The sequence below is a fragment of the Cavia porcellus genome, unplaced genomic scaffold (assembly GCF_034190915.1).
Source record: "Cavia porcellus strain 051 isolate PalLab524CR breed Dunkin Hartley unplaced genomic scaffold, mCavPor4.1 scaffold_2, whole genome shotgun sequence".
In the NCBI taxonomy this organism is placed as follows: Eukaryota; Metazoa; Chordata; class Mammalia; order Rodentia; family Caviidae; genus Cavia; species Cavia porcellus.
In genome coordinates this window covers 32,945,584-32,967,559 of record NW_026947485.1, presented here as the reverse complement: position 1 = coordinate 32,967,559, position 21,976 = coordinate 32,945,584, and the positions used below count along the sequence as shown (strand labels likewise).

Genomic DNA, 21,976 nt, shown 5'->3' with positions numbered 1-21,976 from the left:
CAGAATATTGGGTTAGGATTCATCTTCACATTGACTTAATTTGTTAATTTCAGAGTGGCCTATCCAATCACATGGAGAGCACTAGCTCTCCATGTGTAGCAGACTTCAGTACTGTTGCAGTGGACACATTACTTCTAGCATTTTTAAGGTATTATTGAAATGCTTAGAAAATCTCCAGGCTGGTGAGCCTGACCTCTCTAAGGCAGAATCCCAGGAAATTTCCGGTCTCCCCAAAGGTAAAACAAATCACACTGTCATGTGAGATGTGATTCAGAAGTGAGCAACTGGAGGAGGGACTGTATGTGGGATCTGATTTGTCGGTGAGAACAGAAGCAAAATTGTCTGCTTCCGGCATGGTGGTAAATGTGACATCAAGTCCCTGGCAAAAAAAAAAAAAAAATGCTGCTAGACTGGTGGCAGCAATAGTGGCAGCCTTTTGCCATCCATTTTGAGGCATGACATATGGTTGCAGATATCTTTTCTGGCTCCTCCAGCCTTACTAGAATTCTATGAGCTGCCTAACATCTTTTTTATGAACTCCTTTTCCGATTTATCAGCCAAAAGTATCTTCTGTGGCTAGTAACTAAAAATTGTGACTGTAGCTGGGTGCTGTGACACACACCTGTAATCTCAGTACTCTGGGAAGCTGAGGCAAGAGGATAAAAGTTCAGCTCTAGCGTGGTCACTTAGTAATGGCAAGACCTTGTCTCAAAATAAAAATTTATAAAGGGATGGGAATGTAGCTCAGTCAGAAGATTCTGGGTTCAATCACACACATGAAAAGTTATGACATATAAAAATGAGTACTGGTGTTGTGACAACCACCACGGCCTCAGGGAGATGAGAGTCACCTGGACTGACAATGTAGCAGTACCTCTGACTTCCCAACAGTGTTAGAGGATGGGGCTCTGGCAGCCAAGGGTGCATCTGTGGTTGCCTGGGACAAAACGCGCCTTGCAGGTGAGCTTTTGCGGCATCTGGTACCAGAACGACCTGAAAATCATGAGCCGTTACAGACTATAGGATGGACTATGGGATGAGTTGCTCCATTTCCAGGCACTTAAGACTTCCAAGTGTTCCTGAATCCAAGATGCAGGAAGATCCTTCAGAAGCTAGGGCTTCTCCTTTGCCTTTCCAAGTCCTTTTTCAGCCCATTTAAACTCATCCTAATACCTATCCCTTGGAAGTCAAAAGGTCACAAAACCTTCAAATCAGACTGCACTGGAATGATCATATTTGAGGGCAGATCCCATTCCTTCTGCCTCTACTCCTCCCCTGCCCTCCACTGTCACCAGTTTAAAGCCACCAAGAAAAATGATAAGACATTTATTGAGTCATCTACAGCAATTTGACATCCTTAAAATCCTGGACAAGATTGCAAGCACAGCATTAGTGGTGGCAGCGGGGGCAGTAAGATCTGGGGGACTCATCTTTACTGTGGGAGATGAAACCCAGGTGGCCTAGCTCTCATGAGGAGCCAGGAGCCACGTCTGGGATGCCAGGAGCTGCACCAACCACTCCAGCTTGACAGGTGCAAAGCCACAGAAGACAGACATCAGACAAGACACACATGGTCAAGGGTAGACTCATCCCAGGACCTGGAGTTTGGGGAAAGGAGAAGGAATGGGCATGCAGCCCATTTGAGGAATGTCCCAAGTCCTTGAAGGATTCCCAGGAGGGTGGCATGGCAATGCTCACAGCACCCACGTGAATTCTCTCTATCCTGTTCTTGAGAGGAAACTGATGGAGATAGAGCTGGAGCTCTGTCCACCAGAGCTCTCTAGCCAGCCCCTTACCCCCAATGCTGGTGGTTTTACAGATGGAGTAACGGTTCATCCAGAAGGGCTCCAAGCAGTAGAGAAATAGCAAACAGCAAGGAATTCCTTTCAGGGGGTCTTTGCCCAGGAATGTGCCCACATCTGCCTTGTTTCCAAAGTTCATTCATACAATTCAACCTCATGCTGGCCTGCAGGACAGATGATGCAATCATGTCTTCCCCATTTCTCAGGCTGAGAGGCAAATGCCAGGGAAAGGTGAGCCTAGGGTCACCAAGCACGTGGTGAAGCCCAGGTGAGAGAACAGCATTTCCCACACCGTGCTGACTCCATTACTTCTGCAATCTGGAGTCCTGACAATTTTCCATAGCCAGAGTCTATCTTCTGCACAAGGAGGAATGATAATTCTACAGAGGCCGACGGTCACACACCACTCTGGCCCTGCAAAGGGTTGTGCACCTACTGGTAGGGCCATTTTCTCACCCAGATTTATGCTGAGCTCCCCTGGGTTTCCTTATCAGCCAAAGGAAAAGGTTTGACCAGAAGATTTATAAGTTTCTCCCAGCTCAAGTATTTTGTGAATCTTCCCAGAGATATATGGGGGACGAGTCCAGATCAAACAGCAAGCAAATGGCAAAGCTGGGGTAAGTCCAGGTCCCTGGCTCTTTGTTTGGGCTCCTCTAGCCAGTCTCCAAGTTTCTTGGGCTCAAGTGGGAGTTGATGGTGACAAAGTACTAATTGCTTTCTCTCTGGAGTGGTCCTGAAGGAGGTAAGGGTACTCAACAAATTAAAGAGAGAGCCTCTTCCAGCCTTTCCTTGCAGAAGAGAGGGGCACATCAAAAGGCAGAGGCTTTGATAAGCAACAATGGACATAGGCATATTTCCAGCTTGGGCCCAGTTTGAGCTTCCTTATTCTAATGCCCAAGGATCCAGTTCAGAGAAGATGGAATTACTGGGAGACACTGGACATGTCAAGAAGGCTCAAAGTGCTGCCCACAGAGAATACAGTCTGGCCTCAAGTTTGGTGGGAGACACGAGGCTCACAGTACTGGGTCACTAAAGGGCTGGACCTCCTGAATCCCATTCTCTGACCCTCCACTGGCTCCCTGTAAGCCTCAGCTTCTCTGACTTATAACTCCACTTCCCTCTGGATTGGAGACCCTCGCCACACACTGCCTGCCAGTCCTCTGACTGGGCAGTCACAACGCAACTATATAACTTGTTACCCCAAGGAGAAGCCAGTCTCCTGTGGGAATGGGGTCCATCCTTCAGTATTGCATAAAACAAGCACCTTCCCAGGAATGATCCTCCATGGGCACGGAGTCCCAATACTCTACTCCTCCCCAGCATTAGTTCTGCCAAGTGCCTCCAGTCCTCCTCACACAGCAGTTTCTTACCCTTTCTTGATCAAAGCAATTATCACAGTCTTTCCCAAGGCTCATTCCTGGTAGCTAGCTGGTGTTTAGACAGAGAATTCTAAGGATTCACTGGGATATATACAAGTCATCTAGTCTTATTGCCCATTCTATAGATTTGAAAACAGAGGGTCAGAGACGAAAAGGTTTTGCTCACACCTCATACTGTTCTCCTACAGCATTGTGACCTGAAAAGCCAGAATCTCCTAGGATATTCAGAATACATCACATACATCTGCTTCTAGGACAGACAAAGAGCATTCAGATACAAAATAACCAACAGGAGCCTGAACCTCTAGGAAAACTCAGGCCCCGGGCTCAGGAAACAATTCAGGATGTGGGACTCAGGGTAGTCTTTGTTTTTGCTGCTTTGTGATGATGTATCTATAAAGTCACAGTTTCTTCTTCCACAGGGAAGCAGACCTACTGGTGGGGTGATGGCAAATGAATGGGGTTCACAGCATAGGACTCCTTGGATCTAGGGTACCCGTCATGGTACCTTCCTCAGGCAGGTATAGAACACTGAGTCACTGCATCATGCCCAAGGCACCTGCTCAAGTGTACATGGCCTGACTTCCCTCAGGATGTCAGCTACTGTGAGTCCAAACAGAGGAGAAAGAAGTCTGGTTTCTAAGAAAGGGAACATAAACAGCATTCCTCACCTCACCTGCACACACACATCCACCAAAACCCTAGATGCTGCACACACTGGTGTGCATGCATCTACCTGCCTTGGTTCTGAACTGGAAGACTGCTGAAGTAGCCTGGAGAAGGAACAGAAGCCACCTCACTTCACAAGAGGGGAAACTGAGGCTGAGACCAGAGCATCAGGTCCACAATCACAGTGTTCTAAACCCAAGTGAGGAAGACTCTAGGTCTCTGAATCCTAGGCCACATTCCCTTTCAAGCAGTGTCTCAAGTACAAGGTGATCAGCAGATCCTTGCTCTGAGGACCAGGTCAGGGGAGGGGAGGGATGGACGACTGCACACTTTGTGACCAAAGTCACTACATGTGACTAGTAAGAAGCAGTGGGCCCTTTCTCCCTTTGGCTTTACCAAAGACCTAGGGACTCACTACACTGCCAAGCACACAGGACTCATCCTAATCACAGCAACAAGAAAGAACCCGATCTGCTCACTCTGTAGGCCTCTCCCAAAATACCATCTCATGTCCCCAGGGCTCCTTCCTCTTTATGACACTGAGCAAGGCAAAGCCACCTGTAACCAAAGTCCCCAAGCACTCCACAACAAGATCCTGAAGCAAGCGCTCAAACATGCAGACCAAGAATGTGTGGAATGAACTGGGGCCCATGGTCTCATGGCACACCAGTACCTTCCTCTACATTCTTCAGCCTGGTTGTCTGACTCTTAGGCCAAAGCTATGCAGCCTACAGCTGGAGTCCAAGATGGGCATTGCTGAGTAGCCTCTCCACCCACCAGTAGCTTCTGCCAATGAACATGATAGGTGTGTCAGCCCCTCAAAGCATTCTAACAGCCTGTGACCCAGGGCACTCGAGGAAGTCTTTGCAGAGGTCTCTAAGAGAGGTTGGTAGCTGAGTCCAGGCTGAAGATGTGGCATCTGGGGCTCATCATCCATGAAGGTGGAACGTGGGCAAACCGCAGGCAGGGAACTTGGGCATGTAAAGATTCAAGGTGCTTCAGGATTCACTGACAACACAAGAAGGCAGCTGGTTCATTCTAGTCATGGCTTTGACTCGAGGGGATATGGGGAAGGGACTCAGAGGGACACTCCGTGGTAGGTGTTGCTGGGAAGCAGCTTCTCTGGGGTATCCCCTTGGGATGGGAGGAGTCAAAGGGTAGCTACCGGATGAACTGTGTCCATCTTGAGTCAGGGGTAGAACAGCAGAGATGGCGAAGGTCTTCTTTTACACGTCTCCCAACTCTTCCATCTCCTTTCCAATTGTACCCACATTTCTGGCTCTCAGTTCTTCTTGGATCAAATGAAAAGCACCAGAACTTTCCCTGACCCTCAGCCCCCACCCCACAACTGAAGGCTCTGACTGAAAAAGCCCTGGAGCCATCCCACTGCCCTGGCACCCAGGAGCTAGGCACCTAGACACTGGCCCTGGGCCCAGGCCTGAGAAGGGTCCACCTCTGAAGTCAGACATGAGGAGGGGCTGTCGGGGCAGGCACCACCCCAGCCTCTGTGGAGCAGGGTCTCTCTAGCCTCAGCTCACAAGGCCTCATGCCTGCGGCCAGGCCATCACTGAGGCTGGCCAGACAGTGGGGTGGAGCTGGAGCCTGGCTGAGGTGAGAGAAGCAAGGATGGGACAGATTTCCAAATCTGAGGGCTATTTACATTGTCAAATCAGGGCCCAGGGGGTTGTGGTGGGTGGGGCCAGTACCGAAATAGGAGGGGCAGTAGCAGATTGTGCCTTGCCTCCTTCTCCCCCTTGAGGAGGAGCCAAGCTTCAGCCAGGGCCTGCCCAAGGGGAGGGAAGAGGCTCAAACATGCGCCACAGACACCTGCCTGCAGCCCCAGGCTGTGAGGGAGGAGAGGACAGGGCAGGGTTCATGTGGCCAGGTTGTCGGCTGGAAGCGTGGACATGCGAAGCTGGGAGCTGCTCTTGCTCAGGATAGAGAGCTGGGTGCCCCCGTTCACCCCGCTGCTGGCCAGAGATGGGTGACGATGCTTGAAGTCCATGGTGAAGTATCGGTTCACCTTCCAGCTCCGCCATTTCCGCTTGATCTCTGCCTGCACCTGTGAAAACAACTTGGCTGTGACTTCTGGATGGACATCCTCTCCAGGTATCAGCCCAACACGTCCTGAGGCCTTTCCACTGCCATGCCACTGCCCCTTCCACCACTTTCTCCTCCCCACCTGCAACTTACAGCTGTTCCCAAGTCATCATCTGGGCAAGGTCTGTGGACGGATGGCTCTCTGTTGTCTGTGAGCCACTCAGAGAACAGCCCGAGGGGTCTCGCTGGGCTCTTTAACCAGCAGCCCTTTGGGGTACAGGGGGCAGGGTGAGGAGTCCTCCTCTCACTGACCATTAACAGTGAGCTGCACTTAGAATCATCTGGGGAGCTTTAAAATTCCAGATGCCCAGACCACATAAACAATTACATCCACGTATCTGGGTAAGACCCAGACATCAGTAGACTTTAAAATTATCTAATGGTTCCAATGTGTAGTCAGGGTTGAGATCTATGAGCTAATTCCTCTCTGGGCAAATGCATTACTGTGTGCCTCTTAGCTTGGTGAGTGAGGGCCATGCCAAGTGAGTCTCAGTCCCTATCCGCTCTGCAGCCAACCAGTTTAGTGCAATGCATAAACTGTACCACTGAAAACAGAGTGCAAACCACTCTCTCCACTTCTAACTCCCAGGTCCACTGTAAGCTCTTGACAAGCTCCACATACTCCTGCCTCTCCCAGCCCCTTATGCAGGGCCTTCTCTGCCTGTCCTCATCTGTCCTAGAATGATCCTTACTGTTGATTGTCCTGATGAGCACCAAGCCCTAGCTTGTTTCTCAGATACGAAAAAAGGGAACAGCCTACTAATGTCAAAATCATGCAGCAAAAACCCAAGTGTCATTGTTTTTATCCACTCCCCAAGCTCAGGTCACCCCAGCCCCAGCAGCTCTTTCTAGGCTTTGTTCAAGAGCACCTCAACAGGTGAGAGAGGGAGCCCAAAACTAGAGCTCTGGAAAGGAACATCATAGGCAGGTTCCAGGTCTTTTCCTGAGGTCTTTTCCAGCTCCCCACAGTCCCTGCTCTAAGGAATGTTTGGGTCAGCAGACTAGGCAACTCCAGCCCAGCAGCCCTGCTCATCCACTTTCTGACCCATAGGCACCCTACCTGCTCCCTCTTCCTCCCTGTCACTTCCTGCTCCCTGATGTGTGGCTCAGGCAGCCAACACTCTCTCAGAGCTCTCTGAGCAGCAGAGCAGGTGCCTTTGTTGGTAGAGTTCTGTGCTGCAGGCTGGGCCTCAGCTGCATAGTGGGAGAAAGTCTGGCACAGGCAGAGACAGCCAGGAGATCCTGGCACCACATGACGCCAGCAGATGCATGACCAGCCCCCTCCTGTCAGTACTTCGAGCTTGGCAGTTCCTTCCTCAGGGCAATTTGCCCTGGCAAGCCCCACCCATACTGCCAAAGAACTGAAGTCTTACCTCCCCATTCAGGAAACAGTAGAGAATAGCCACCACAAAGCCCTGGGGAGAGAGAAAAGGCAAACCTGAGCATGCTGGCAAAGGATGTTCTCTATGTGCTATGTGCCCGAGCGAGGGAAGAGCAGGAGTTGGGGATGACACCGGGAAACACAAAAATACTGTGACCTGAACTGGGGCACTGCCCAGGGAAATGGAGCACGATGGGACACATGTTGCTCTGCTCCATCAAGATAGCACACCCTTGAAGCCAGGTGGCTAACAAGCCAGTCCCCACCAATACAGCCTGGCTTTGAATAACCTTGGCCAACTCTTCCCACTGCCAAAAGCTAAATCTATTCTATTTTCAATGCGAGGCCTTCTTTGAATGCTCTAGAGTCTCCTCTAGCTCTCCGACTAGTCTGTAGGGTTCTGAGGGCAGGATGCCTCTAGGACAGACCAGACTTGCATCTTCCTTAGCTAGCACCATCTCCCCATTCAGCCGCACACACCTGTACATTCGGGTAGAGTCAGCTCTTGGCACAGAGTGGGAATTTAGCTGCCACACACAGACCCCAGAGCAAGCACATTTTCCTGAACCCTGCTGAGCCATTCCCCACAGAGCCTGAGCAGAGACTATCTGTTATGCAAGTATGTGAAGAATGCTGGCTGGGAGACCCCAGCAAGCACCTCTACCAAAGCCCTGAGTTCTGATTCTCAGCTCAGAATGCTGGCTCTGAAACTCCCAATCTCACCAGGCTAAGCACCTGAACCAGGTAAAAAGATCTTGGATTAAAATGGCGGGGGCGGGGGGGGGGCTGCAAGTCAGATGCAGAATAACTTCCTGACCATCAGTTCACATGCTAATTAGACCAGGTCCCTTGGGAGAGGACACCCAGGAAGCCGGGTTCCTTCAGGCTCCACTGCTCTTTCCATCTGCTCACTTCCCCACTGTGACTCACTCACTTGCTTATACTTGCTCACTTTCCACTGACTCCTCTCTCTCCTGTCAATCCCTTGCTCCCTGGAGCATGCACCTGCCCTGTCATTCAGCTCTGCTGGATCCTATGCTGGGATCCTGTGCCAGGGACCCCAGCTCAGGTGACACAGAACCTGGGAGGTGGAAGGCCTAGCAGGCTGAAGTTCAGATGTGGACACCCAGGGCTCTCAAAGCCATCTCACTGTGAAGCCCAGGCCACTGGGGAGCAGGCACCTCACATCACCCGAGGGAGCCTGGCTCAGGATCCCCAGACAGTGACAGCCAGACACTTCTGCGTCTCCTCACAGCGGCAGACAGGGCTTTCCCACCATGCTTTTAATTTGGAGCTCATTTCATAGACAGAAACACTGAGGCCCAGAGCCACGGTTAAAAATGTTCCAACGTCACCAGCAGGTAGAGGCCAGGCCCTGCTCCTGTGGAGCTCTGCCCTGCATGTGCAGTGCCTACCTGGAAGGAGCCCAGCCCCAGCTCGAACACAAGTCTCTCCCTCTTGCTGACATTCTCTGGGGAAAAGGCAAACACCGTGTAGTGGATTCCAAACAATGGAATGAGCAGCAGTGTGGACCGGGCCAGCCGTCTGTTGGAAGAAAAGGAAGACACCTGCTCAGGGGCAGCAGGGGCTAGAGAGCAGAGTCACAGGTAGAGAAAGAAGTCCCAGCCCTCTCTCTCCCAATACCCTGACCACAGACCTGCTCAGCATCCTCAACTGGCTTCCAGGACTCTATGAGAATATTAGGGTGCCCTCTCAATCTGCGGGGCACCCATTCAGTGTCCTGAGAGTCACCCAAAATGTACATGCAATTTATAAGGACTCCTGTGTGATATGCTAAACCCTCAGGGTATATAGAGTCAGGGAAAAAACTCCAAATAGGGTCAGGAGGTTTGAGGCAAAGCACAGCTTCTCAAATCCCAAAGGAAACTCAAGAGCTGCCCCTTGGGGCCACAGAGACAGTGGTTTTCTGAGTGTGAGTCGAGCTGAGGACCCATACCCATGGAGAGCAACCAGAAGCATGAAGATTGGCAAGAACAGCACCATGTGGACCACAGAGGAGACTTGGAAGGGATCTAGGAAAGGCTACGAATGCTGGGCATAGAGCTCCACTGGGCGTAAGGAAGCTGTGAGCCAGGAAACCAAGTCACATGGAAAGAAGGATATTTGCTCTGAGGTGGGACAAGAAGGGAACCCCACCAGGCCTCCTGTGACCAGCTCTCCCCACACTCCTAGGCCAATAGTGATGGGTCCTATTCTAAGGGTGCAGGGAATGGAGGTCCATGGTGAGGGCATCAGGGGTCTATGAATTTTTGGTTGCTGCTCTGTGGGAGGCGCTGTCCCAGGATGCGGCCCCATCTCCGCCCACCCCAGCACAGTGGCTTCCCAGGGACCTTCCCTAGAGTCCGACCCCAGTTTGCAGTGTCCAGCCCAGCTCTTTCAAAGCATCGATTCCACTTTCTCCTGGCAAAGGTGACTCTGCTGAAGTGGACAGGGGGTTTCAGGTGGCTGTTGGATTTGAGGCCATCACAATGGGTGTGCCTCCCTCTCCCTGAACAGGGCCTTTCTGGGAGATAACATTCTACAGAATGTGAGGGCTCCAGACTTCAAGAAAAGCCAAATCCACAGACTCTGTGTGAGGCCTTGACATCTTAGCATCTATAATAGAGGATAAAGCAGGAGTGAGGAGGAAAGAAAAAGGTGCAGAGGGAGAAAGCGGAGCCTGGAGAGATTTCAGCAGGAGGACGCTCAGCCCAGAAAGGAGTGAGCCTGGCATGTGGGGTGCCCACCTGTTTCCTCCCTCTCACTGCTCACAGGCAGCACCTTGGGCAGGCCCTGGGGTCTCTGGACCAGAGCAGGGCCAAGCGGAGCTGAGCAAGCCCCTCCTCTGAGGCTGGTGGGCCATTCTTCCAGCTTTCCTCTGCTCTGTTTCTGACTATATGGCCCCTAAACACCTGAAAGCCCCTTGTTTCTGTTATGTCCCACAGCCAACACATCTGGGCACAGAGCCGACACTGGAAATAAGCGCCTGGAATCTTCCATCAGAACATCTCCTGGACACCAGGTCCTGCTGGTCTCTGTGTGCCAGGGCCTGGCAACAGAAGGCAGCAGGGAAAATCTGTAGATGGCACAGAAGAGCGAGGTGACCAACAGTAACCCATCTTGTCGTGCTGAGGGCTCTGCCATACTCTTGCCTCGGGACTGATTTTAGCACACACTTGAGGGATTCCCCTGAAACAGTCTGGGGAACCTGCCTTCCTCCTCTTGCCTTGCCCTCCCACAAATGGACTATCTCTGGATATTTGTCATTGAAGTCCAAAAAGGGTCCTGGAAACCAAGGTGTCAAACCTTTCCAGTTTCCACAATGGTGCTGGACAGGTCAGGTTCAGTGTATAAGAAACAGTAATCTTTCAGGCATAGGCTTGGGACCCTTCTAGCCTCAGGATGATATGGCAGCTGCACTGAGCACATCCTATGGACTAGTCCTGGGGTGCCTCCCCTCTCTGCAGCCCTGCGGCAATCCTGCCATGGTCAGGGACTTCAGGCAGAGACTCAGGCACCACGGGTGCTCTTTGGCTAATAGAGTAAGGGACAGATAAGGAGGTCTTCAGAGCCCCAGGTTTGGAAATTGTGCAGTTTGAGCTATGCACTTCTTGGCATGGGAATGTATGATGTGAATCTCACTCCAAGATCTGATTAGCCTAGAGAGACAGTGACACCAGGCAAAGGCCTCCACCCTCCTCCTCTAAAGCCCCACCCCAGGGTACAAGAGTCCTGAAATGCCAAGAAGAGCTTCCAATGGTCACAGATGCCCAGTGGGCTGCCAGGAAGGCAGTCTGCCACTCAATATGGAGGCTGGAATTCTGGTCAAATATGACTTGGGATATGATGCTAAGGACTCTGGGTTCAAATCTGTTTCCTGCCAATTATGTAGCCTGGAGGGAGTCCCTTTGCCTCTCAGTGCTTCAGTTTTCCCATCTGTAAAATGGAAGCAATATAAAGACCCAGCTCACAGGGTCACTGTGACTGCCAGCTCACACATAACAGTGCTCTGCACACAGACTGAAGTCACTTGCCCTGTGCAGGGGACAGTCTCTATGAACCCAAGGGCTACACTTTTAGAAATAATTTTGCAGTTGCAGAGATCAAAGCTCAGAGAAGTCAGGAATTTGGAGAGGGCCACACACAAGGTGGCACTGACAGAGACTGCACAGTGGCATCCTCAGCAGAGGGTCAGCCCCATGATGCCCTTGCAATGACTACAGCTTCGCCTTCACACTCTACCCTCCCACTCCAGAACCAAAGGACTGCAAAGAACTCACAAGACACTGGGACCTCAGCATGCAATAGCTGCGGGGTGGGGTTGGGCCGGGAGGCACAGGTTGGCGCTCCATGTGCTCCAGCCTGGCAGGACACAAGCTTAAGCCAGTGGCGGCAGTGGCGACAGCATGCGTTCCCCTCCCCTCCAGGACACCCGGCCACAGCCACGGCCACGCACACTTACAGAGTAATGGTGGACAGTTCTGACATCTTGCAAGAGTGCTGCTGAGCCCGCTGTGGCTTGCAGTAGCATTTCTGCACGCAGCTGCTGGGTGTGACAAGATTAGCACTTCTGTCAGCTGGGGGCCTTGGGCAAGGAAGAAACTGAGAGTGGATGGAGGAGCAGGGAACGGGGAGGCAGGGCCATGGTAATCATGTGGAGGAGGAGGAAGCTGAGGGCTAAGACATGGTCAGATCTGGACAAAGAAATCACACTTAGACGTGCACAAGTGTGTGCCTAGTTGCACACTCACATGAAAGCACTTTCACTGGGATCATTGGTAGGTGAGTAAGCTTGGAGTGAAATGTGTGTTTGGAGGGTGAGCCTAGTGGGAGCCCACGCAAGGAAAATAAGGCCATCTCCAGGGTCAGCCCCCAGCTCAGGACGTGGACTCACTGAGACAGACAGCTGGAAACTCTCTCTACCAACCTCACATGCTGCCTGGTATATCAGAATTCTGGACTTGGTTGTCAGAGTCCCCTGGCTGTTCCCTCTCCTCTTCTCCCCTCCCTCCGAGGCCTCCCTCTCAGTGTGTCAGTGCACACAGGATGGGCAGAGGTAAGCCTGGACTAACTGTATTATTAGGTGGCATAGACTTGCAGTATGCCCTGTGATAGCCAACACCCAAATGCAGCTATTTGAATTCAAATTAAATCAAATTAAATCCTGCTTCTTCAGCTGTTCTACCATATCCTAAGGGTTATTGGCTATATATAGCTGGTAGTGACCATACTGGACACAGGGACACAGACATGTGCATTCCTGTGGAAAGGTCTACTGCACAAGGCTGGGCTTGCCTGGATCAAAGCTCAAGGGCAGGAGCTGAGGACCAAGAGAACACCATTTGGGCACTGACCTGCCCTGCAGAAACTAATCACATTAAGGAGAAGAACCTGGAAACTAGTCTAGCTCCACATTCTGATAGACATAGAGAAGAGACCTCTTATCTCACAGAAACCTCAGGCTGACTCCCTCCTCTACAGGACCTTAGTGGTCCTGCTCCTGCTTCACATCTTTCAGAGGTAGATAAGAACTGCTGTGCCTGCAGTAGCTACTCCTGCACCAACCCTCCTCAGGATCACTTAACACTGGCGCTCCCAGTAACTGGCTAGGAGATTGATACATCCAGAGTGAATCAGATGTGAGTGAAGGCAGATATGCAGGAGACTCTAGACCCTCAACATCCTGGCCAGCATCTGCATGCCTCTGGCCTGTGGTTCTCACTTACTTGAACGTTTCTTCCTATTCACATCACCCATGAGGCAAGCATGATGGGCCTACTTTGCAGAAGAGAAACATGAGTCTGCTCAGAACAACTCCAGAGCAGCAGCTGCAGGACTGCCTGAGTACTTCTTAGGAATACAGACTCTGAATTGGGCATGGTGCTCACACCTGTAACCCCAGCACTTCCGGAAGGCTCAAGCAGAAGGATCACAAATTTGAGCCCTGCCTGGGCATCTTAGCAACTTATATGGCAAGACTCTCTCCCAAAATAAACATTAAAAAGATTTTAAAGGGCTGGGGATGTTACTCAGTGTAAGAATCCTGGGTTCCATCCCCGAAACTGCAAAAGGAAAGAAAGAAAGAAAGAAAGAAAGAAAGAAAGAAAGAAAGAAAGAAAGACAGTCAATAATCTCAGCTGCCACCAGCTCAGAATCTGAAGTTTAACAAGAGCCTTGAGTGAATGCACATGTTGGTCATGCTTGAGAGTCACTGAAGACACGCCTGTGTCACAGAATTTTTCATGTGCCTTCAATGAATGTCAGAGGTCTTTTTCATAGGTAAAAAGAGACAGACAGATGCAAATAAGAATGTTTCTTTAGTTAATTAAAAGAGCATAATAAGGTATATAGAGATGATAGCTACTCTATACTTCACATTTATTATTTCCCCTGAGCAGAATGAAAGGTGGGTTTTTTTTCATGTGTGGCCAATGACCCTTCAGCTTCACCTGGAGCGGACCACAAAAATGAAGTCCAGGATGCCAAGAGGCCACCTACATGGTATAGTGAAGCCTTCACCCTGAAGTCCAAGCTCTAGCTATTCCCTGATAGCCCTATATCTTCAGCTCCGAAATTGTACCCTCCCTTGCAGGACCCAAGATAATTCTACAGGAAACACAGGCTTCTCTGGTATCTTGAAAGATATTTGGAAAATTTTCTACAGATCATTCAGTGATAAAATAACTGGATGTTGGCTTTGATGGGGAAAAGAAAGCAGATCAGAGAGGAAAGGGGAGGATAACATTCAAAGGGACCCTCATGGGACGAGGCCCTATTCCCCAAACACTGCCCTTCCGCAAGCCTTCAATGTCTGTGCAAAAGGATGCACGGAAAAGAAATAGAACAAGACTGTGGCAACACAGCCAGAGCTAGGAGCGTGAGAAAGAGAGAGGCAGGGGGATCTCAGGATAATTAGTGAAAAGGGAATAGGAACTTTATCAAGAGAGAGAGATGAGCCTCCGCAGACTGCTGAGATGGTTTAGAGTTGGTACCAAGGGAGAATAAGAAACCCAGTCAAGGGTGTTGGATGGGACCGCTGGAGGGTGGCTGCCACCAAAATAGAAGTCAGGAGACCCCTGTGGCAGGTAAAGTGCCCACCCTGCAGATAAACTCACCCAGGGGGCTTTGCTTTCCAAGGCTGGCTTTGTTATGAGTTTGCAGGAAGCTCAAAGCCATTCCTAGAACTTGACACACATTTACCTGTACCAGCCAGAAATACAGCACACACCATGGCCTCACATCTGTGTGCAGGCTGGCTGGATTGTGGCCCTAGGATGCACCCAGAATGATGTTAGACTGAGACACCTATGGGGAGCCTTTGGCAGGTAGCACCCCATCTCCTTCACTTCTGTGACTCCTGGGATCATTATAATGTTAGGCCCTTGCTGGCCCACAAGACCTAGGGATCTGGGCTGAATATATGCCACTGAGTCCTTCCCTATGAGGAGATTCTGTGCACCCCAGAACCCTACCTAGTCCTAAAGAAGCACCCCTTAAATACTGCCAGCCCAGAAGATGCATGGCTAGACAGATCTTGGGAGTTTCCTTGGTGTTACCACCTCTCTTCCGCCATGTGGACAGGATGAGCCAGCTCTCTATGCCCTCTGCCAGCCTGGATCAGTCCCAAACTCAAAGCTTCATTTGGCCACTGACTTGCTGGGTGAGCTTAGATGTCTTTCTCTGAGCCTCAGTTTCTCCATCTCCAAAATAAACAATTCCCTGCTGCCAACCCCTGACAGCAACTGCAAGGATGGGATGATCCCAAGTATGTGTGCATGTAGGGGATGCTTTGGAAGTGGAAAATGGAGCATTCAACCCTGTAAACTGGAAACTGCTGGCTGTGGGTGAAGTCCTACAGCCTGAACTTCCTGGTTACACTGATGCCTAACGTAGTAGTGTGGGTCTTGGGAGACTAGAGCCCTCCTCTCTTTGGGGGCTGATGAAACCTAGACACAAGATGCAACTGGAGGTCCCCACTCCAGGTCCAAGAGGTAGCTTTCCATGCTCATATTCTGCAAGAGAGACCCACTGCAAATGAAGCCAGGTCACTTCATTACAAGAGAGTGGAGACTCTCCCTATACAATGAGTGTCTGTGCCAGAAACCTCAGCCTTCCCCTTCTGGTGACAGTGAGCCACACAGAGTGATAAACTTGGACCCACGTGAAAAGCATGCGGACCCACGTGAAAAGCATGCTGACCCTGCCCTACCCCAGCTGAACATTTAGCCCTCTTGCCCTGGCTCCATTTCTGGCCAGTGCCCAAGCCCTAAGCCTAGTCATTCATTCTACCAGAAGCACCAGGGTGAAGCAGAGGTAGCTCAGGACCACTGCCCCCTGTAAGGCCTCACACCCCGATTCCTTCCAAGGATGGGTAGGGAATACCATGTTGGTCCTTGGAGGACAAACCCTTATCATCTGAGCAGCTGGAACCAACCTACAGGAAAGAGAGTGAATGCTGGTCTGAGGGCACAGGCAGGGGGTCCTCTCGGGCTTTCTTGGGGACTCCTGGGTTTAAATTTGTTCTGGAAATAGAGGAAAAAACCAGAGAGCTGTTGTGGGCAGAACTGACGGTGCTTTACAGCCCAAAATATAAAACTGGAGTCCCAGGGGATCTGGGTACAGCCCTGCACCCTCCCTTTCCCCCAAGCCCTGCCTCCTCCACCTTCCCGCCAAGTTCTTCCCTCCTCCCCACGCAGAAACCTCCCCTTCAGAGCCAGCATCTCTTTTAAGCCCTGCAGCTTGGGGACATTTTTACACAGCACTGAGCCCATCAGGGGCCTCTTCTTCCAGGAAGCCTTACTTTATAGATTTGACAGCAATGTTGTGTAGCCAGCCTTGAGTTCGGCCCAGTTGTGCTACAGCAGTGGCTTCACTGGGTCCCTCCCACCAAATGCATGGCATGTCACTGGCAGCTAGTTCCCTGGGCTGTAGCAATATTCTGCATAACAACCCCGTACCTAGCCTGTCACATGCACTGGGGATTTGTGAATATTAACTGTGCACAGACCAAGTTGCAAGTGTTTAAAGTGCTCTGCATCTCTCAGCAACGCTGTCGCTGGGATTACCACTATACTCACTCACAGCATCTCCTTGACCCTGGAAAACTCAAACTAGTGGCTCAGTTCAGCCAGGATCAAGCCTATCCTTTGTCCAGCCCGGCCCTCCCACCTGCCTCTCAGACTGCATTCACCTGAGTTTTTAACCTTTTAAACCTTTGGGCTTAAAGCTAGTTGGGTTTTAGAGAAAGTCTTTTTAATATTTTTTTTTCCTCTAAAACAAGGATTACAGAGATTGCGCAAATCCTGGAGATGTTTTTACTTCACTGAAGCACACAAATTACTTATTTCCTTAAATGTCTTAGATTAACACTTAAATGTATAAACCCCCTATGATTATAAGTGGTTCTCACTGATGCTTTAGGAAGACAGGGTTCCTAACGTATAGTCAGCCCGAAACCAGACCCCACTCTTCTCCACCAGACCCTAGGAAGATTTTGCTGCCTAGGGCAGGATGTGTGAGCTGGCCAAATGTGATCAGGGCTCAGCAAGGTGTCCCTAATTAGGCTGAGGCTGAATGTGAGCCTCTGTGTGTGTCTATGCACAGGCAGAAGAAAGGAAAGCTCAGAAGATTCCTCCAAAAGAAGAGGCCTCCAGAATCTCAGAAGAAGAAATGGGTCCTGTCAGGAAACAAAGGAGGTGGAGACTGCTAGAGCTCAAGTGAGATCATGGCTGAATCTGCTGCTCGTTAGCTCCAGATACACAGTTGCTCTCAGCACAAGAACAATCTGAAATCAAGCAAGAGAAACTGAGACCAGATGCAAGATTATAGTTTCCAGCACTGGGAAAGGAGATGAGGGCAACGGTAGGACCCTATTCCGTGACTCCCGGAGATGAAGGCAGAAAGGATACTCTAGGACAATTTAAGCAGTGGTAGAGGGCTGATAACTTGCATCAGACCATTTCCTATTACACACAAGAGTTGATAAAAGCTTACAAAAAACGTGGAAAAAGACCACAAGTGGTTTGGAAAAAAAAAAAGTCTTCCTATGTAATGTGATCATTACAGAGCCAGTAAAAACACAGTTAACACCCAGGCTCCTGGTTAATTTACCTCAGGGAAAAGGGGAGATAACTAGGTTACACAGACAGAGGAAGAGCAAGCTCCGCCTCCTTAGGGAAGCCCCTAAGAAGCTTCAGGAGTGCTCTGGACACAGTATCTGAACAGTATCCTCATCTCCCTCTCTAGGAGAATAGTTAAAGTACTCAGGGAGCTCTGTGCTGGTGTCTCCCAACTATCCCACTTGTTCCCTGGGAAGCCATCCATCAAGGTTGTGAGCTTCAGACTGGAGCCTTTGATAAAGACATGACCAAGCACCAATATGGCCAAGCACAGCTCCTTCTAACTTGCTGTCTTCTGGAAGACTCCAGGAAGCTGTGCTTATGGCTCTTGCTGTGCACCACTAGCCAACCACAGGGGGCCACTAGGCTTTCTCTTCAGCATCAGAAACATCCTCAAGCCCCATGCTCCAGCTGGTTAAGCTCCCATTCACAAGGCCTGCAGGGTGAGGTAGGAGATGCTCTATGTGATTTTAGACGGTGCAAGACAAGACAAGGAGAGGATTGGAAGAGAGCCAGCTGGATTAAGCTCTTAGAGTCAGGACTGCAAAAGATTTCTCTGAAACCAAATGGCCATGAAAGTAGAGAAAACCTTGCACTCCGCTGTAAGACGTTGCCCTTGAACCCAATAATCACAAACAAAGAAGATGCTTCTCTGTCAAGGAAAGAGGTTGTTGAAGATGTAGAATCAGATAGATGCAGAGGTAAAGCTGTCCTGAGGAATGGTAGAGAACAGAAAGAATCCCTCTTTTAATACTCAGTGGAGAAAAAAATGTCTTCCTATGTCACCAGCGAATACTAAGCAACTTTTCCATGTTGGCCTGGAGTGTGAGCTTACAAAGTGATGCGAACAAGCTTCCTACAGAAGTAGAATCTCCAACGGAAAACCAAACTCTGGACAACTGAGACCCTAATGACCCTAGGCAATATGGTATTTCCCAATATGATGTCATTTAGGCCAAATCAGTCTCTTTCCCCTTCTGTGTAACAACATGCAGCTTAGGCGCTCCTAAATAGCTGAACCCTAGAGGCAGCTACATTTCAAGCTATTTCTGTCTATCTTTTAAAGACACTTTAATCAGGAAGGACTCTTGCAAATGGCCATGCTAGGACACCCTGTCAGCAAAGCCCAAGCCTCTCTTGCTGGTGACCCAAGCGCAGGCTCAAGTAGCTTTCAGAAATGGCTGTGGCATCCATATGATGGTACTTACAAGTAGATGCTAGACTCATTGCCTCCCATGTCTGGAGACTGCAGTTTCTGCACGAGGATAACAATGATGCCAATGAAAAGCACGAAGTTAACCTGAGGAGCAAAGAAAAAGCAGAAAAATTAACCAAGGGCAACGATTTGGCACACCTCTGCTTTTATACTGGCTATTACTCTGCCAGCAGAACGTTCTTAGAGCTACATAGTCAAAATCACATCTAGATTTCCGGTTCAAAATGGCAGCAGACAAACTAATTCTAGGGCATCTCTCCAGCCTCCCACAGTATTGCTGAAAGGAAAGAAAGGGATCAAAAAACGAAATTCCCTGCAAGTGCTGGGAAACAGGAAAGCATATCACGCATGACGCATGAAAATGAACAACTTCTAGAAGAGAAAGGGAAACTAGGATCAAGGTGATGGAAAAACTACAAGTGGAAACACAGAAGAGGCGACTGCAGAGGTGACAGCTCTTCTCTGGACAAATTCCAAGTTCAGAGTCATGGGATACGAGCAGTGGCTGTAGACACCACAGCAATGCTAATTACAGGATGGCCTGGGAACAGCCAGAGCACCATTTGCCTTTAGATAAAGATCAGCGACAAAGGCTTCCTAAACAAAGGGAAAAAGGAGGAGGAAGGGAAGCAAATAAATAGAAACAAGCACAATCAGAGGGCCGCTCAGGGATGTCTTTGGAATTCACCAAAGTAGTCCTTGGAGAAAAATAACGGGGATCCTAAAACCAGCACATTAAAAATAATACTTGCTAAAAAATCATTCGGCATTCAAATCAAAAGTTAGAGCACCACAGATTCAATCTATACAAGAAGAGAATCAATGTAGGGCAAAAAGTCTTAAGAGAAATTTTAAAAATAGGAGATTTGATGGATAAAACAAATGATTTTTGTTTTTATTGTGTTTGTTTTTCCAGCTCAGTTAGAATGATAAAGCATACTCTTCAGGCTGTCCATCTTGTGTTCTGCTACACGCCTGGTGTCTAATCAGAGCCTGGAATTAGCACAGCAAATACTACTAACTCCACGTTCTTGTCAATCAGAAAGAAGAAAATACAATTAGGCAAATTTAAGGGTGAAAACTGGACAAGAAACGTACAAATTATTCCAAAACATGGGAAAGTATCAGACAAAATGATAAAATAAAAAAGAACAAAAACAACTATAGGAGAGAGAGAAAATCTAATTAATAATCTTAGAAGAAATTTTAAAAGTAGGCAAAGGTGTAAATTAGTTAAAAAAAGCATCAGATCTAAATCACTTCATGGACAGCTAAGGAAAATGTAATTTATATGTTACTTAATTGATTCAAAGCAAATAAAAGGGAGCTTGCTCAGATTGCCAATGAGGTTAACCAAATCTTGCTCCAAAAGCCAGACAAAGACAGAAAATACACACACTCACTCAGATCATAAGACCACAGAGATTATGAGCAGCAATGCAAAAGCTTTAAACTAAATATTAACACAGAATTTAGCAGCGCATAAGGAATAAATGGAGAATGGCCACAAAGTTTTAATCCTACAAATGCAAAAAAGTAATGTACTAGTATCCATGAAAACATCTTAAAACAATAAGCTTTCATCATCTCCTATATGGCTGCCAACACTTTGATAATTGAAAACATTAAACATCAAAGGAGTCATTGGAAATACTGGAAATGAACACTCTTGCACTTTGCCAGAGAGGGCAATTTGCTAATCACAATATGTCAAATGCACATATGCTTTTCCCAAGAAATACCCCTTCTGGAGATTCATTCTAAAAACATGTTCAAACATGCTCAAGCTAGGCACAAATGCATTCCTTGTAGCACTGTGTATGATGAAATGAAAGTGGAGTACAATGTCCATCACTAAAGAAAGGTATGGCCTCTCCAATAACTGTCTCCAGAAAACATTTGATAAAATTCAATACCCATGCTTGATTTTTTCAGAAAGATATACTGAATCAAGCCACAAGAACTTTCCCAATCCAATGTAGGGTCACTACTCCGAGCTAGAGAAAATAGCATCCTTGACAAAAACAAGGAAGAGACAGTACTGGAAGGGAAGGGCAAAAACTATTTTCCTTTGCAGATTACATAATTTCCTACCTAGGAAATCCATGCGAACCAATGCAAAGGGTTATAAACTCATAAGATCAAAAATGTAACTAGGCAAAAAAATTAAAAACCCACAAAAACCAATAGCATTCTAATACAACATTAGTAACTCATCTGAAAATGTAATGGCATGATTCCTAGACCCAATAAAAGCCCAAACAGGAAAACACCGTAATATAGCAAGAACAAGGATGAACACTGAAACAGTTCACCAAAATAACTTCATGAGGGACTGAATAAATGGAGAATCATGCCACGCTCTTGGAGAGGAAGACTCAGTCTTTTAAGAAAACCAGTTCTGGGGCTGGGGATTGAGCTCAGCGGCACAAGGGCCTGCCTGGCAAGTGCAAGGTAATGAGTTTGATTCCCCCTGCCCCCTCCAAAAATAATCATTTTTCCAAAATAGTCTATAAATCCAATGCAATTTCTACACAGATCTCAACCAGAATTTTTTAAAAAGTTGCAACTTGACAAGGGTATTCCAAAGCCATTGAAAGAGTAAATATGCAAGAAATGTTTATGGGAAAGAAGGGAAAAGAAATTTGTATATTAGAAATCAAACCATGTTACAAGGCTACCACCATTGTACCAACTGTCATGGGAATAGATAGACAGGTTAATAACATAAAAGTGAAATTCTGAAACCAAATACAAGTATACTGAGTATTTATAATAAAATAACATTTCAACATAATGGAGAAAAGATTCAATAAAAAGGACGGAGTGTGGAATGTACATTCTTGAAAAATAAAATTAGATAAAATTAAATATTACTTCAGGCCAGACTTAAAAAATTAAATGAAAGGTGTACATGTAATAATCTAATCCACAAGTAAGATAAAACAATTAAGAAGAACATTTTTACATCTTAGATGGGAAAGGCCTCCATACATAAGAAATGAGGCACAGAATTCATAAAGACAAAAGCTGATGTCAATGCAATATGTATAACAGATGAAGTGTCACCGTCTTTCAGATGGTAGTAAGAGGGACTGGGGATATGGTTCAGCAGCATAGCACCTTCCCGGCAAGCACAAGGTCATGAGTTCGATCCTCAGTACCAAAACAAACAAACAAACAAAAATAGTAGTAAGAAAATCAACTTGCTAAAAACTGGGCAGAGGAAATGAACAAGAATACACAGAATAAAAACAAATTGTCCGTATTCACTAAAAAACTTCTCAGTCACACTTGTCCCATGGAAAAAT

General features: G+C 48.2%; 1 protein-coding gene across 11 annotated transcripts in view; it reads right to left on the bottom strand.

Annotated features, from left to right (window-relative positions):
• Window positions 1–1,310: 1,310 nt before the first annotated feature.
• Window positions 1,311–21,976, bottom strand: part of Adcyap1r1 (ADCYAP receptor type I) — a 110,971-nt gene continuing 90,305 nt past the window's right edge. For 7 of the 11 annotated variants that reach the window (XM_023564288.2, XM_063240339.1, XM_005002847.4 and 4 more), the window contains 5 exons: window positions 18,658–18,749; window positions 11,794–11,877; window positions 8,747–8,876; window positions 7,324–7,365; window positions 1,311–5,912 (listed from right to left, as the gene is read on the bottom strand). In XM_023564288.2, coding sequence (XP_023420056.1) covers window positions 5,724–5,912; window positions 7,324–7,365; window positions 8,747–8,876; window positions 11,794–11,877; window positions 18,658–18,749 — 537 coding nt within the window. In that variant the 3' untranslated portion in view covers window positions 1,311–5,723. Of the gene's footprint in view, window positions 5,913–7,323; window positions 7,366–8,746; window positions 8,877–11,793; window positions 11,878–15,769; window positions 15,854–18,657; window positions 18,750–21,976 lie in introns of all 11 variants that reach the window. The other 4 variants (XM_023564285.2, XM_023564286.2, XM_063240306.1 and 1 more) reach the window with 3 other exon arrangements.